This window comes from Cuculus canorus, chromosome 17, assembly GCF_017976375.1.
Source record: "Cuculus canorus isolate bCucCan1 chromosome 17, bCucCan1.pri, whole genome shotgun sequence".
NCBI classification, from domain to species: Eukaryota; Metazoa; Chordata; class Aves; order Cuculiformes; family Cuculidae; genus Cuculus; species Cuculus canorus.
In genome coordinates, this window is record NC_071417.1 from 6,396,035 (window position 1) to 6,412,366 (window position 16,332).

At 50.1% G+C, this 16,332-nt stretch overlaps 2 protein-coding genes across 4 annotated transcripts in view; one reads left to right on the forward strand and one right to left on the reverse strand.

Moving 5' to 3' along the window:
* LIMK2 (LIM domain kinase 2) overlaps positions 1-4,240 on the forward strand; it is a 31,784-nt gene extending 27,544 nt beyond the window's left edge. For both annotated transcript variants that reach the window (XM_054082287.1, XM_009571307.2), the window contains 2 exons: positions 1,370-1,527; positions 2,106-4,240. In XM_054082287.1, the coding sequence (XP_053938262.1) occupies positions 1,370-1,527; positions 2,106-2,262 (315 nt within the window). In that variant the 3' untranslated portion in view covers positions 2,263-4,240. The remainder of the gene's footprint in view (positions 1-1,369; positions 1,528-2,105) is intronic.
* Positions 4,241-4,896: 656 nt separating this feature from the next.
* Positions 4,897-10,684, reverse strand: PIK3IP1 (phosphoinositide-3-kinase interacting protein 1). 2 transcript variants are annotated; one of them, XM_054082288.1, is made up of 4 exons: positions 10,508-10,684; positions 8,537-8,722; positions 8,326-8,404; positions 4,897-6,471 (listed from the first exon to the last, which is right to left on the reverse strand). In XM_054082288.1, the coding sequence occupies exons 1-4, from the start codon at positions 10,572-10,574 to the stop codon at positions 6,264-6,266; spliced, it is 540 nt and encodes a 179-aa protein (XP_053938263.1). In that variant the 5' UTR covers positions 10,575-10,684; the 3' UTR covers positions 4,897-6,263. The 2 variants fall into 2 exon arrangements, with proteins under 2 accessions (XP_053938263.1, XP_053938264.1); XM_054082289.1 differs by lacking the exon at positions 10,508-10,684 and adding an exon at positions 9,558-10,220.
* Positions 10,685-16,332: the final 5,648 nt, after the last annotated feature.

Consider the following 16,332-nt stretch of genomic DNA (forward strand, 5'->3'; position numbering starts at 1 on the left):
TTCCGTCTGCAGAGCAAAGAGCAGCACTCAAAAGCTGCAGGGTAGTTTCACTTTAAAAAGTGTGTAAGACAGTGGAAATACAGATAAAAGGTGGGCTGTAACATGTACGGGTAACACAGCCGTTAGAGCAATACTAGGGGAGACCAGCACAGATTCATCTTCAGTGTTTGGGTGAAGGGGACAAAGAAAATATCTGAGCATAAATCTTTGTGGCCTCATCTGGAGCTCTGCTTACACTGGGCCCTCTGCTCTGAGTATGCTGTGGTTGTGAGTGATAGATTTAGGAACTTGAAAAATCTGTATGCGGGATTAAAGCAATTGTTTCATCTAGAAAAAGGCAAATAAAGGGGAAGCAGCATATGAATATTTTCCTTGTAACCAAAATAAAGATGCTAAAAAAAGAATTCAAACAGATAGGGGAATAACCCTGCCAAAATACATAATGGGCGTTCCACTGCCTGGTTACAGGATGTGGTTGTCCTGCTGAGTTATTGGCTTAGAAGAGCCTGGGTGGTTATATATAACACCCTTTTGTGACACTGGAGGAGGCTTTAAACCCAATACTCTTCCCAATGTGAGAGTTTGTGTTGACATTGACCTTGGCTGAGTCCTGATCACCCCACAGCTCTCTGCTGCGGGTTCCTTCCCTCTTTTTAGAGTCCCCCAGTGCTGGAGGATGGGGGTAGGAGGTAAGCACTGGGACTGCTGAGTACTGGGGCTGGGCTTCTCTCTCTTCTACCCAGCCCCTTCCTCTACCGGCTCTGCCTGGGCATTGGTTATGATTGCTCTTCCCTTTGCCCCTACCCACTAGCCGTGGATGGGGTTGGATCTGCCAGTAACAAAGCAACTCAGACTTTGTCGTGCTGTTGCCTTTGCAGTGGTGTTTAGGACAGGCTTTGTAGACAGGAGCTTTTCTGATGGTGTGGTAAAGGTTGTGAAGAGATGGGAGAGATGGGGTAGTGTTGGAGGTCATGTTTATTACCTGCAATCAGGAAAGGCTGCATCATCCCCAGCAGCTTATAGCACAGTAGCTGGCCCAGCAGTGAGACACTGATGAGTGCTCTGGGAGGTGCACATCATCCTCTATCTCCTAGCAAGAGTGACCCTGGGGAGAAAGAAGGTGTCTGGGCCTTCCTTCACAGCTGTGGCCACGTCACCAGGTCTTGAAAATTTTCATGGGAACTTTGTCTGCAGTGCCTTGCTCATTCCCTTCATGCAACTGGCCCCGCTGCAAAGCAGGAACGGTGTTTTCTGCTTTTTCACTTTCACTCTAGTACTTTGAAGGAGCCTCTGCCCAATGCTGAGGTTCCCTGTTTGTTAACACTTTGGAACTATTGCTGTGCTTAAGAGCTCCTCTCATTTTGTCTAGATCATAGGCCAGGTTTATGCTGACCCAGACTGCCTCCCACGCACACTGGATTTTGGCCTTAATGTCAAGCTGTTCTGGGAGAAGTTTGTTCCTGCTGATTGCCCTCCAGCCTTTTTCCCTCTGGCTGCTATTTGCTGCAGACTGGAACCAGAGAGCAGGTAAGTGTGGGGTCTGAAGGACTCCTCTTTGTAAGCCTGGAGGTTTTATCTTAGTGGAAGGACTGCTCTGCACAGAGGGTGGAAGAGGGCTGTATTCCAGCCTTCTGTGGGAATGCTCAACGGCTTCCATGTGAGGAGAGAGTAAAGACTTATCAGCCTTGGAGAGAGACCACTGTATCCTCCTCAGTGGAGGTCTCTGAAACAATTTCCAAGACAGAGAAAGTAAAGGAGGAGTGACTGTTTGGGATTTCTTGTGTACAAAAAGTAGGGGCAGACCTTGGCAGCAGTTCTGAAAAGCGAATGCTTCATTTGATTTCAGCTGTGAAACTTGCAGCCTCAGAACACTGTCAATGCCAAGTGGGTTCTGAAAGAGCTGGACCTCCCTGGTCATCAGCTGTAAACCAGGTAGCCCAGCCAGAAGGGATCATTGCAGTCTCAGAAGCTGAATGGGGGAGGGATCCTGTCGCTGCTCACACTCGTGTGCATGGACAGTGTTCTGGATGGACAACTGGCTCAGCCTTTCCTGATGCCATTCTGCTTCCTCTATCCCACTCGTATTTCCTCACTGCTGCTTCTAGACCCCCTTTTTCCAAGCTGGAAGATTCCTTTGAAGCCCTCTCTCTCTACCTGGGAGAACTTGCCATCCCACTTCCATCTGAGCTGGAGGAGCTGGACCACAACGTGAGTGTGCAGTATGGACTGAACCGTGACAAGCTACCTGAAAACACGACCTAGTTAGCTCATCCTGCTGCCTGCACCACTTCTATTGGAGCTGAGTGGCAGGGAGGGAGATGCACTTCAGCCACTTCCAGGGCATTAATGGAGCACCACACTGCATTTGCTGCATTGCCTCTCTCTCCCCACCCAGCACCCCTGCTCTTGGACATCTTGACTCACAGTGGATTTCTGGCACGTTTCAGAAGCAAAAAGGGCTGGTTTTGCCAAGTGCACCTAGGAAAGCTGCTCAACACTATTTTTCTGGCTTGAGAAATATTTCTCTGGCCTTTTCAGGCTTCTTCACTGTGGTGCCTTAGAACTTGGCTGCAAGCTGTGAAGCCACTCTGGCCTGTCTGCCAGGCAAGGAATTGCTGCAGGAGACTCCTGGGCAAGGACCCACACTTCTGGAACTGCTTCTTCCACTGACTGCCTTGCTCGGAAGGCTGGGGAAATTGAACATCTAGCAAAAGGCCCTGCCAGGACAGCATGTGTGTGTATGTATGTGCATGTGTTTTCCAAAACAACCCACTGAGATTTTGGCCTCCAGTGTGCATCAGGGGAGGAAGTGAAAAGCCCCAGGAACTGGACAGCTCTCCTGAAATGCCCTGTCTGTGGGTAAGCGTGTATGAATATTTGGTTTGATTTTGTGATTCGGGGTTTTTTTTTCCCCTCCTTGGTCATGGAATACCTCCAAAAGCCTGTCTAGAAACACTAAGACTGAGCTCTGATTTTCCTTCCTGATGGTGCACAAGGCAGCAGCAAATGAGCCACTTGAGCATCGTCAGACCTGGAGTCTGCAGAGTGTTTGCCTGCCCAAGAACTTTAATGCAGGTGAGAGTATTTGAATGTGTAGAACAGCACTGGCTGTGGACATCCCTGCAGTGCTGAGGCTGCTTGAGCTCTCGCCCCTTGGACAGAGCTGACGGAGAGGGTGGCAGAAGATGCTTGTCAGAAAACCGAAGGCCTGTAGTGGCTCAGACTTTGTCCATAGACAACAGCAAAGGGGGACATGCCCAAGGTAATTTAAAGGATAGACTTATCATGAACAGAAAAATGCTGGAGAACATCCCATCCTCCCAGGAGCGGCAGCTGCAGAACTAGCAATTCAGTTGCCATTACCTCATCCCTTCCTGCAGGCTGTGCAAGTTCCTCCCTTTGAAGGTCCTTCTTGCAGGTGCTGCTGCAGCACCTGAGCTGATTCTCCAAGCAGAAACTTTCCTCAGGGTCATTCCCTGCTTTGGGGGAGAAAAAAGGGCTTGGAATCATTGGGGAAGTGGGTGCGGGTGTATTTTCTTCCAGCACTTCTCTTCTTCCTCCCTTGGTGGGAGAAGGAAGCAGCTACTGCTGTAATAGCTCATGTGGTTGGCAGAACTGAATAAAAAGCTGGCTCAAGGCCAGCTCTTAAGTTCACAAACATCTTGGTTTAACTGGATTTTTAGTGTGCTCCTTTCTCCCCACCTCCCTTCAGCATTGAATGGTGGGGATTTGGTGTTAGTCTTTGCTGTTACTTTTCCTTCCCCACCCATGAGTATTAGGTCAAATTACGTGGGAGCAGCGGGCACCTGAGGAGAGGGGTGCAGGGGTGGGTGTTAGTCTGTGCAGTGGTGTTTTAGAAACATGGGGCACTCCCTGTGCTGCAAATCAGTGGAAGAGCCTCTGAAAACTGAGTCCAGTGGATTCAGGTTTGTTCACAGAATTTGCCCTTTCTTTCTCCTCCCAAGCTGGGTTGTGAAGGGAATCCTGGGGGGAAGAGTCCTAGGCGATGTGTGGGTGGGGTTTATGAACTGTGATTTGCACAGCTCCATCTTCTAACTAAATTAAAAGGCAGTGAATGAATGCTATGAAAATGAGATTGTGTTGTCTGTTACATAAAGCAGGATGTGGCTTTCTTGAGTTTCAATTGTTGTCACAAAACGGCACCATCAAAGCCACAAAGACCAGGTATCATCCAGAACTCCCTTTCTTGAGCCAAAGGACTCTGACACCCAGACCTGCAGAGACGCAGTGCTGGGGCTCTTTACTATGTATGGCTTATTGGATGCAGTGCGATGGGAAGCAGTTGTCATATTGTGTTGATTTTTTTTTTTCCAAGGGCAGGCAGGAATCAGCAGAACAAGGAGCCTTTCTCTACTTTCCTTTTCCGATCCAGGGATAAAAATACAACCTGTTGTTGGAAACCTCTTGCTCTGATGTAGCACAAGGGGCATGTGTTAAGGCAACAACTGAAGGAAAATCCAGCTCTGTCAGTGCCTCCCATAACCTGCTGTGCCTCCATTGTGCCTCCCCCTGCCAGGCCCCAAGGGACAGAACGGCTGCTGGGCAGCACCAAAGCAAAACTGATCTGCGTCAGCACAGGAAGGGGCTGTGACCAAGAGCGCCTTCCCACGGGCCAGCCTGCTTTGTCAGCACAGCTCGCACTCTCACAGCTGCTTTTCAGGAACGGTGTCCTGCTCCATGGGTAGCGGCTGGGAGCAAGGAGACAAGCTCTGTGCTCCCGGTCCGTGCTGGTGAGCAGAGGCACTGCTTGTAGGGATTTACCTTTGGGGCCTGGCAAACAGAAGTGGCGTCTCTCTTTTTCCTCAATTCCATGTCTTCAACTAGCAAAAGGATGCTGCTCTGGCAGGAGAAATGCACAGCTGCAGTCACAATCCATGCAGGGCTACAGAGTTTTTTCTTTTAATCTTCAATACAAGGTAGCACAATCTGCACCTTCTCATAATGAGGTATTCAAAACATTTTACAAAGAAATGGTATTCAAAGGCATTTAAAAATAAAATGTTTCCCTTTTCTGAATCAAACATTTAACACTAAAACCCCTGCTGCCCAGTGCTTCTCCCTGTTAGGCCCACAGCTATGAAGCAGATGGCTAGAAAACTTACTGAATGGCTTGAATCCCCTGGGGTGGGGCATGGATGTTTCCCTGAACCGGCCTTGCCTCAGTGCTGTTTGGGAGACACTGCAGCACCCATCCCTTCCACCCTCCCTGAAATGCTACTGACAGTTGTTACGAAACCTCTACAGTAGGGCCTGTCTCCCTCTGCACGGAGTCCTGTGGCACGAGCTGAGTGTGTGTGAGGGAGGCTGCGCCAGGAGCCGCGCCACAGCTTTGGGATCACGCAGCTGCAGCTGCCCTGTCTTGCCCTTAGAGCAAGAGCTGCTCTGGAGTGGCCACTCTGCCCAGGGGTGACTTCATGAAAGCCAAGGGAATTTGGAAGCAGATGTTCTCGATCCTCAACCTGCTGTAGGTAAGTGGAGGGCAGTTGTTTTTATTTCACTTAATTATCTTCTGCTGGCCTTTGGTCTCCTGATCTGTGTAAGTGAGCAGCAGACACAGACCCCCACATACCTGTGACTGTGGCTGTACGTGTAGCACCACAGGGGAATGGAGGTGTGGCCTCAGCCCTGGAAGACCTGGATTTGTCAAGAGCTTGAGAAGAACCTTTCCAAATTGACACTGGGGCTAAACATACTGTTCCTGGCAAAAAACTGATCCAGAAGCAGGATTCTGGACAGGAATCCTGCTCACCCACTACACCTCCAGCGCTCACCCACTACAGCAAAAAGGCAGGAACTATTATCAGAGTGTAACTACCCAGCTAAGTCTGACGCGAAGCTCCCTCAGTCCCTGCAGTACTGCTCCCTCCCGGGGTTCCAGGATGAAACTTAAGTAACAGTGCACACCATTAAACAGGAAAGGAACAGAAAAAGAGGAAGCCAAGACCACACTCTGTGCTATGGGATGTGACCTGGCCCATCATCCCCCCCAGCTCCTTGGCACGCTGGGGAGATAGGTGGGAGGAAGCAGCAGGGTCCGCTACACCAGTCCCCGGCTGGTCGTGCACTGAATGGTGTCCCTCAAACAGGTCGTGATGAACAGCCCACTGCTCTGCCCTTCTGCATCACTTTCATCTGGCTTTCATCAAAAAGAAAACAAAACAGAAATGAACACACGCAACTCCCGCACTCACAGGGGGAAGCTGGAGGCTTTGCTCAGCCTGTACCGCTCCCACCCATGCTGCTCAGGCACCAGGAGTTCCTGCCTGTCCCATGAGCGGGCCGCTGCCGTCGTGCGTGTCCTCCACAGGCGTCTGGTTGGTGTGCACCACGACTGTGTTCTCATCTACAAGCTCACAGGCAGGATTGGTGAACGCTGAGAGTGGCAGTGTGATGCGTTGCATTTCACGCTCATAAACTTTCTGTTCATGCTTTTCCTTCAGGTCTTTCCCTCTAGATTAAAACAAAAAAAAACAGACCAAAAACACATACATACACGGGGTGAGCGCCACTGCTTGGAGGCAGAGTGTCAGTAAAGGTGAGAGAGTAGAAAAGACTCTGCTCTTCAAGAAGAAGATGAGTTCAGGTACAGACAGATGGACAGACGCTCCGTGCTGTAAGCAGAGCTCCCTACGTGAGCATCTTCAAAAAACAAGCAGCCAGGTGAGGTCTCTGCCTCCCTCATGGACTCGGTTATTCACTGGCATTGCTACAGCTAAACAATGACTGTAAAACCAGGTTCTCCTTGAAACCATGGAGCTGACAAACATTTCCTTATATATTATACTCCTGCAGCACTGAGACAGCACAGTGCCCACTGCTGTGGAAAAGAGCTTCCATAAAGTGCTTCATCTGATAGAAATAAATGCCAAAGGTCGAATCAGATTCTGCCTTTTGTTGCAGCAAATAAACCTGTGTTGGAAATTAAGCTATTCCCAAAAGCATTAGAGGTTCCTTCAGAGCTGGCCTTGCCTTCAGCCACTGCAGTGAACAGCTTCAAACCACAACCAGCAACTCACTACCTCACTCTTCAGCCTGTTGTTAAGGAAGGTGACACCTCTGTAATTTGTACAGAGGAAGAAGGGACTTGCTTTAAAATGGATGGCGTTAATAGCACGCTCTCTCCAGAAAGCAAAGCAAAGTATACCAGAAGCTACTAAGCCCATTAAAGGTTTCTCACCACACCTACCCAGGCCTGCACATACCATCCCAAGAGCAGGGCAAGAAGAGAGAACGTAAAACTGCACGGCAGGCCTGCTGCGAGCTCTCTAGGATAGAAGAAGCAAAGCTGCATTTGGACAACGCTCAATTTCTTCTTCCTGCTGAAGATGGGGGGAGGTGGGACAGGCGCTACTCACTGCTCCTGGGCCTTGTGATCCCAAACAGGCAGAGCTGCTGGGGTTTCCTGCCAGCACATAAGCATTTTGGCTGCTTTTCAAAGCTGCCTACAAGCATGCAGCAGCGGCTGCTGCTCCTGCCAGCACACAAGACAGTGTTCTCTGACGCGACACCTCAAATCAGATTCCTCAACAAGCAGCACACTGTTTTGCCCCTTATGTAACACTCCTCCCTCTGTTTTTTTCTGTCGACATTTATTATAAACACTTATATAAGGACATGTCCCAGCTTGGAAAAGGGCTCCTTCTGCTCGGTTGTGTCAGACTGCTGTCAAACAGCCAAAATACAGAAGAAACCCTCCACAAGGAGGAAGCCTGGGCCGCCTTTGGCTGCAGCCACATTCGCTGCTATTTGTTAATCCTGCCCTGTCTCTTAGAACTAAGCTGCTTGCTATTACTGCTAACCTCAAATGCTGCTGAGCTACAAAATCATTCCCGCCCAACACAGTGAAGCGGCTGAACAAGTCATAACTTAAGCGCGAATCAAAAGTGACCTTAAAGTATACAGGAGGTTTGGTAAAATGAACTTTGTGTGATGCAAAAAAAAGTGCTCCTTGATGTTCAGCTTCATGGGCTACGATGCACAAGGCAAAGAATTTGTAATTGTTTTTCTTCAAGGCACACACGCAGACACGTACACAGAGACACTAAAGAGAGCAGTTTGGAACTTTAAATTGGACAAAATAGCACATTGATGGGTGAAATGGAGAAGAATAGGATTAGCTCTTAAATAATTCTTTCTTCGGTGTGACAAGCGAAACTCTTGCACAATGTGCCATATCAAAACACATGCTTCTGTCTGCCTTTTCATTAGGATCTGGTTGGGTCTGCAGAGGCTCAGACACTCCCACTCTACAGACACTGCTTCATGCCTACACCAGCTTTTGGACAAAGGAGAATAGCCACTGACCTTTTATAGATGTATCCCAGGGCGACGCCAGCTCCCATGGTAATGATTATCACAGTCATGATCAGCCCTAGCACATACCCTGTGGAGACAAAGGACCGAGGCAAAATGTAAGGCAGCAGGTCCAGCGGTAGCATTGTTTCCAGAGCCTCAAAACAAATCCATCCTGCCAGAATTCCAGGAATGGATCCATCACACGATCCTGGTTTTGTACCTGGTGTCCCCAAGTCCTTCTTTTCTTTCGAGTTCATCTGCACTCTCTGACTGATCCCAACGACGGGCTGCACGGCTGCGGCCTCACTCCGGGAGGGCAGGGAATCAGCTGGTTCAAACACCTGGTCAACCTCCTGAGGAGGACTCACTTCTGCCGTCGGAGCCAGGGCTGTGGTGCCTGCAGCATCTGTTGAGAGCAGAGGGAGACATCCAGCATGCAAAACACCCATCAGAACAACATGTGCCTTGTGACTGGGACAGCTCTAGGCCGGTAGAACCGAACCACCTTCCACAAACACTGAGGAATGCCTGTTCCCTCTTCATTTGTTGCCAGAAATTCTACCAAGGCAGACAAGAAACGTGCTCCCCCCACTTTCCTTTGACATGATCTATCTTAAGAGCACAAAGCACCACCACCACAGACAAGACAGAAGTCAGAGAGTAGAACAAAACCCCGCTTCAGGGCACAAGGACAGGGGATGCACAATGACTTCATTTAACGCACAGATCGATACCCAGGCTGCAGCTTCAAGCGTGCTGAACAGACATGAACAAGATGAGACTCCATCCCAAATCTCCCAGGGGCCTATTTGGCTCTGTTCTCCCTCAATCTTCCCGATCCAAGGAGACTCCAGCTGGTGTGAAAACGACCTGGGGACATTCTCCTTAGCCAGAGCCTTTTTGCAGCCCTGTTGCAAACCTCAAAGCCCTTCAGCGGGACGGAAACGCTCCCCCTGCGCAGCACCTGCAGCAGCAGAGCCGCGAGCACTGCAACCCCTGCTCAGCCAGAGCCTGTCCGGAGGCGCGCAGGGATGGACACCGGCAGCACAGACTCCTTCCCAGCGCCGGGATCTTTTATCCACAGCACTAACAGATTTCCAAGTTAGCTCCCTCATCCATGGCAGTCAAAACAGAAGCTGCAACACAGTAAAAGCTGTGCAGTAGAAAGCAGTCACCTGTTACCTGCCCTAAACAAAGTAACCCTACTCTTTGTAAACATTATACACAGCATGCATCCACACCTGGAAACGCTCTCCAGCTGGATCTCACCCCACAGCTGGCAGTAACTCCGCTTGGATTTTCCATCTGCAGCCATTTTGAGTCCTCAGTGGAATGTGAAATGGAAGTGCAGGAGGGGGGTTAAAAGACAGGAGATCGAGGTCTCCTGCTCTGCCCGAGCCGCTGAGCCCCGGGGAGCTGCGGGACACGAGTACAGTAAAACGGTGCCCACTCGCAGACACCCAAACCCCTAAAGGCACAGATGGTGCAGTGGCTGAAAGGCCCCGTCACCCTCCGGATCCGAAGGCTGCAGCGCTGTGTTGAGGAGGGGTCTTGACAGCAGAACGTCAGTTTTGCTTCGTGTTTAGGGAAAAGCAGGCAAAAAGCCAAGCGAAGAAAAGGCGGGGGCGGTGTTTACATACAAGGCCAACAATCCCGCGGGAGAGCGAGTCTGGAAGGGCTCAGAAACAAGGCAACAGTTCAGAAAAACAGGCGGTTCCTTTGGCCTGAGCCAACACCGCCTCTCACCCCTCCAGAGCGGCCCTCGCTACAGCCCTTCTCTCGGCAAACCGCCTCCCACACGGACTCCCCGGGAGCAGCGCAGAGTGTCGGATCTCTGGGAGTCCCCCCTTCAGCTCTCCTGTTCCCCGAGTCCTGTCCGCCCCAGCCCGGCTCGCACTCGGGGCAGCGCCGGTCACCGACAGCCCCGCAGCCACCGCGGGGGGCGGGCAGGGCTGCCCGGGGCTCCGCCAGCACCGGCCGCAGATACCGCTCCCACCGCCGCCCGCGGTCCCCGTCCGAGCCACGGACGAAGCACCGGGGCGCGGCGGCCGGAGGGGACCGGGAACCGGGCCGCCAGCACGGGCCGCCCCCGTGTCGCCAGGAGTCTCTCTGTGTCCGCCCCGCCCCGCCTGCCGGCTGAGGCTCGGGGCACCGGCGGACCCTGCGGACACACCGCCCCCCCAGCACTCACCGTCGGCGGCGCGGGCGGCCGCCAACAGCAGCAGCAGCAGCAGCGCCAGCGGGGCCCCGCGCCGCATCCTCGCGCGGAGGGCGCGGAGCCGCGCCAACACCGCCACGCCGGGTCCTAGCGCCGCCCGCCGCGACAACGTCGCGCCCCGCCGGGTCCTAGCGCCGCCGCGTAAACATCGCGCCGGGTCCTAGCGCCGCCACCGGGAGCGCGGGAGGGGAGGGGCAGCCCTGCACGGCTCCGGTCCAGGCGCGGTGGGGGCTGTGTTCGTCCGCGGCCCCGAGCGCTGCCGCCCCGCTCGCCCTCGGTGCCCGCCGCTAGCGATCGCGACTGCGCGATTCCCCGGAGCTGCGCCCGCTTATAGAAAAACAAGCTGAACAACCCGCGAGTGCTCGAGGGCGATTAGGCGGCAGCCCTCCCGCAGCCGTTCCCGGGCTACGCTCGCTGTGCCCCCGGTGCCCGCCTGCAGCTGCCGGTGTCGGTTTTACACCGGGGAGAAACAACCAGCCGAGCCCTTGGGCCGGTTGGGCGCGGGGCTCCCGGGGGCGGCACAAGGCGCTGCTCGGGGCTTTCCAGCGGCTCCTTCCCACCTTGGCCTGGCGGCCTCCCTTCTCTGCGCTTTCCCTTCCTTTCTGTCCGAGGTACAACCAAACCTCCCTTCTCAGGAGAGAGCAGAGAGGTTCCCTGCTTTTAAAGCGCTTTGAAATCACATGGAAACCGCTGAACACAGAAGTATTCCCATGCCAGGAGGTTGTGCGTTACGCTCAGCGTTGGATGAATCTCTTTTGGGGGCAGTGCTGGCTGAACAGCGGTCCTCCTTTCCCACTCCCTGGCAGTGCACCTCGCCAGGTACTGCTGTGACAGCCAGGCTCAAGGGGCTGAGCTTTGGCCCCACTCTTAGCAGGCCATGCACACTTTAACCCTTCACAGACAGGGCCCGTGCTGCACCCAGTCCACCATGGAGCCGCAAAATAACAGCGGCACCGGTACCACACAGAGGTAATGAGGAGAATGGGTCTATTAAGCAGCACCAGCGCTGAACTTGAACCACTCAGCCTCAGCACTTGTGTGTGATCCATACTTTATTACTCTACGCTACAGCAAACTTAGTTTATTAATGTCAGATTTACAAACCTGCAGCGAGATTGTAAAAAGAAAAGCAACCTGTGTGCGTCCGTCCTGACCAGCATCAGCAGCTATGGTGCCTGGTTTGTGGCGTTGCGCTCCTTGTCTGCACACTGGGTTACTGCTTTCCTTGTGCTCTCCAGTCACTCTCTGTGAAGGCAAAGCTAACTGCAGTGAGCAAGAATTGTTAGCAACAGCTCTTCAATTAGGCCTTCTGTTTGTAACTGCCCTTCATAAGAGCTATTACGGGACAAATTCCACCCACTCTGAAACCACAGGGCCACTGTGCATCCAAAGGCGCACACAGTCTGTCCAAAACAGCTCGCAGAGCGCTGCCAACCTGTACCATTGATTTCCTTAGCTCATCTCATGAGACCAATGCCTCCGTGCCATCCTGTGCTGAAAGCCCCTCCTCCTGTACATACTGATCCACAATGGCAGGCTGGGCAGTAATCTCTGTGGAAACAAACCTTGGACATCTCCAGCTCGTTCTCCTTATGTAACCAAATAAATGTGCGCTTGCCATCACACCCAGCGGAGTTCCAGCAAACAACCCGAGCTTCTAATCCACAGAAGGACAATAGAGAATCTGGGAGAAATGCAGAACCCTTCATATTCACGGTAAAGATCAAAGACTTTTCCAAGACTGACTTCTAAGCGTATTTTCTCTTTTATCTCTGGCTTTCTCCAGGATGCCTGGCAGTTTGACAGAGCTGGATTCAGTAGGCTGCCAAGTGGCAGCTGTCAAAGGCAGACGCATTTGCTCTTTCTGCTCTTTCAGGATGGGTTTGCTCTTCTTGCAATCCTTTTAGAGATCAAACCTGACATTACTGCCTAGGACTTGATTTTAAAGTATCTACCCAGACTATAAGCAAGCTAACAGCTCTGCAGCTACACCCTCACATGTACCAGTCTGTAGGTATATACACATCCGTGTACCCCAACACATCCACAAACACTTCACAGAAGAATACCTACGCTATGTTTAGGAGTGAAGGACGTTAAGCATCCTCCCTAAACTCAGCATGAGCCAGGTTCAGCTGTGAGCTGCTGCCTTTCTGCAGCTTGCTTTATACAGGCTCCAGAATGAACAACCTCTGCTTTTTCTCTCTCCTGCCTGTCAGCTGCTCTTTCTTGTTTGTTTGTTCTACTTCTGACCTGTGGAAAAATATAGAGTGTATGGCAAGTTTTCTTAACGAAGAAAAATACATGGAAGGTGCTGTATTCCACAGCGCACTGCACAAAGGCAGGCAGCACAGACACAGCTCTGGAAGAGCTCCGCAAGGAGTCATCAAATGCAGCCACCCTCCCTCGCCACAGCCAAGTGTGTTCAGCTCCTCACAGGCAAAAGTTAATCTAAACTCCTATGAAAGAACTAATTTATTATTTAATCTTACTAAATAAAATACTGGGGAGAGTAAGTAAAATCAACTTTCTAATCTAAATATTCTCTCCTAGCCAAATTAATATAGACTATCTAAAATGAAAAAAAGTTGACCATTGCCCTCCTTTAAGAGGGCATATGTGACATTTCATAACTTCTGCTTTCTTATTTCTAGGAAAAAACAAAACAATACTTCCAATTATTCCTCAAAACTATTTTTTTTAAAGTCTTATTGCTTTCCACATCACTGCTTCTCCCATTTTTCTGCTTCCTCCATACATCGTGATGCCTGAGATAAGGATGGAATGCTCTGAAGCCTCATGAACCATGTGCAAGATATTAGAGTAGTTTGTGCCTAAAGCTTAAAAAGTAGCATCAAATGCTAGTGAACACTATTCAGTACTTGAAAATCCAGCAAAAACATGGTTTTCACTCCTTTGTTCCCTGTCTGGATCATGAAAATAGCTGTGGGTCTCACCCATAAAAGCCTTTTGGAAGCAATGATGTGGGAGCCAGAAACAAATATGTTTTATTCCTAACCTAGAAACAGACTGAATAGAAGAAAAAAATATCAGGGTTCCAAAAGAAGGATCCAATGTTGAGTTTATGAAACCGAGCCCTGTATAACCAAGCCCAAGTCACAGACAGTCACCACAGAGAGGATCCGTGTGGAGCGTTGGGAACATGGGCTCACACTGTCGCATCCTGCTGCTGACATGCTCGAGGGAGGCTTCCCCCTCCCTGCCAGCTGACAGCAAGCGATAGCTAAGTAAATGCCAGCCCGGCCTCCGAGGAGCGGAGAGGAAGTCTGCCGCAGCAAAACAACCCTGTGTGATGTCTGAACTTGTTCAGACTGGTCCCAGTGTTTGCTCTGCTAACACCAAGTGCCCTCTCAGAGCTTTCTGTGTGGTGGCAGTAAAAGGGGGGGTGGGGGGCCTGGAAGGAAGTCGAGGTCCCATTGTTTCCTGCGGAGCTGCACTGCGGCCATGCTTCTCCAGCATTAAGAGATCAACACTGGATGCTCTCAGCAATCACCAACTTCAGATCTTTCACACACCGAGTCCTCTCCAGCAGCAACCTTTCATTGTCCTTTTTGTCACAGACTGCCCAGTGCCATCCCACATTCCCTCAGCGGCTGTGACAGCCCAGCTGCCCAGAGACACCTGTTCACACTCGTGTGTGGTGGCTGTTGGAAAGGACTCCACTGGGATCACCACCCTTAGCTCCTTCCCTTGCTGGAGCATCTCGAGTCAGTGCCTGGATCACAGTGCCTGGACCTGCCTTTCCCCACTACCCAACATGGATCTCCCAGCACGACACCATCAAACTCCAGCACGAGCAGTAGGAATAAGGCTCATCTGTCTGAAGATGTCTCAGCCCCTGCATGCATTGTTGGTTTGGGGTTTTTCTTACAGACGCAGGCTGCCACTGACAAAAAACAGAGCGTGCGTTTGTAAGGGTGGAGGGAGGGAAGTGATTTTGGAAGACGCTGTTGATCCACTCATGGAACACAAAGCTCTGAGTCAAGAACAGGAGCCCAACTCTAAATTGTTCTACCAATTTGTTGTTGGATCTTAGGGAAACTCCTGCCTCAGTTTCCCATGTTAATACTACTTATGCCAGAGGCAGAAAGGATTAAATGTCTGCAAAATGCGTTGAAAGCTTCAAACATTCAATACAAACCTTACAAAATGGTATTGAAGAGGAAGGAATCATGAAGAGATCTATGCATGGAAAGCCTTAAGATATTCTCGAGATGTAGTGCTGACTTTGATGAAAAACACAAACAAGCTTTAATGGAGGAAGAAAAATAGACTGTTGTTTGTTTGGGGATTTTTAAGGTATAAAAGTACCTTTGTAGCTTTTTTTGGTTTTTAATTCACTGTTACGCGCAGCAATAACTAGCAAACCTAAGCAGTGAGTTAAACCAACACTCATTCTTGTTAAAAAAAAAATTGATCTAAAAATAATGGTTTATCTGCACGTGAGAAACTTAAAAAAGGCTGCACCAAAACATCTGGGGATTTGTGCCAAAGGCAGTAAACGTTTCTGTTCTGATATCTGTTGAAATGAACTTCCAGTGCATTGAACAGGACTATTAAATCTCCTTCTTCCAGTTTTACACTCACCATGGACACTGACGGCACAGTCAAACAGAAGAGATAGCCCAAAACTCTGCTGTTTAAACTTAAATAATCACAGACTATTATCAAACTATGAGTTAAAAGTCCACTGTGGAAAACACGAGGTTGTGGAATTGCACTTAAATATGCAAAACTTTCCATTCCTGCAGAAAATAAACCGCATCTAAATAGCAGAACCACTCATGATAAGCAAGCAACTCATATCCCATGCCAACAGAAAGGCAATAAGGTTATAAACTTGTATACATTAAAAAAAACCCCAAACACATATTTTGTCTCTCTAGGGTTTTGGGACTGGGATTAGAGTCCTCAACATTCTCTTTGTCATTCGACAGGTGAGCAGAGACCAAACTTTTCTGCAGAGCTGAGTGTTTCCTCAAAGCACAGGATTCAGGGACATTTGCAATGCAGAGCTCTCACCTCCAATTTTGTTTTCTGAGCTGACCTGAAAGCAGATAAGATCACTGGTACAGGGGCACTGCAAAGATCTCTCTGCCCAGGTGTTTGCCTGAAGGCTGTGAGAGAGGTTGTTTGTTTTGGGAAGCTGCCCTTTCTCTCCTGTATAGAAAGGCAAAACTCTTTATGTTCTCTCTGGGTTGCACACCTGCCAGAGGCAGGCAGAGATAGCCTGGCTATCATGGCTCTTACATATGCACACCGACTTTTTCACATCTATTTACAACAGCAAAGACTCTGTTCCTTAAGTATGTTTATCTAATAAGGCAAACCTCTCTTGTTATTTTGGTCTTGAGTTTGCCATTCTTTTAGAAAGTATGGGCTTAAACTGGTACCACCACAAGGAGGCAAAAAGACCAGGAAGGAACAAAGGCTTAGTAAGGTTTCACCTCATACTTCATTTCTTCCTTTAGAATGCATTTGACCGATGACCTAGCACCTGAGGTAGACAGCCCAGAAGCACTGCAAAACTGTATTTATATATCCTATCTCATTTTTATTTTCACTGCCTTCCACGTATTCAGTGAGGACAACAGCGAATTTCACGCAGATACTTGTAACTCCATCCCCTTATGCTAAAAGAATATAAGAAATCTCATCACACAACCCCAGAGAAAGGGTTTTCTAGTCAAAATAAGGCCATCCTGACACCCAGTGATGCAGCCTGCCCATGACACTATGGGTTTCCATACAGAGCTGTGGAGACAGGCAAAGGCAGG

Coding starts and splice junctions, on each gene's coding strand:
- PIK3IP1 (XM_054082288.1), bottom strand. CDS start 10,574: ATGCGGCGCGGGGCCCCGCTGGCGCTGCTGCTGCTGCTGCTGTTGGCG. Junction 8,723..10,507: donor GGCCGCCCGCGCCGCCGACG/GTGAGTGCTGGG, acceptor TGCTCTCAACAG/ATGCTGCAGGCACCACAGCC. Junction 8,405..8,536: donor GAAGGACTTGGGGACACCAG/GTACAAAACCAG, acceptor TTGTCTCCACAG/GGTATGTGCTAGGGCTGATC.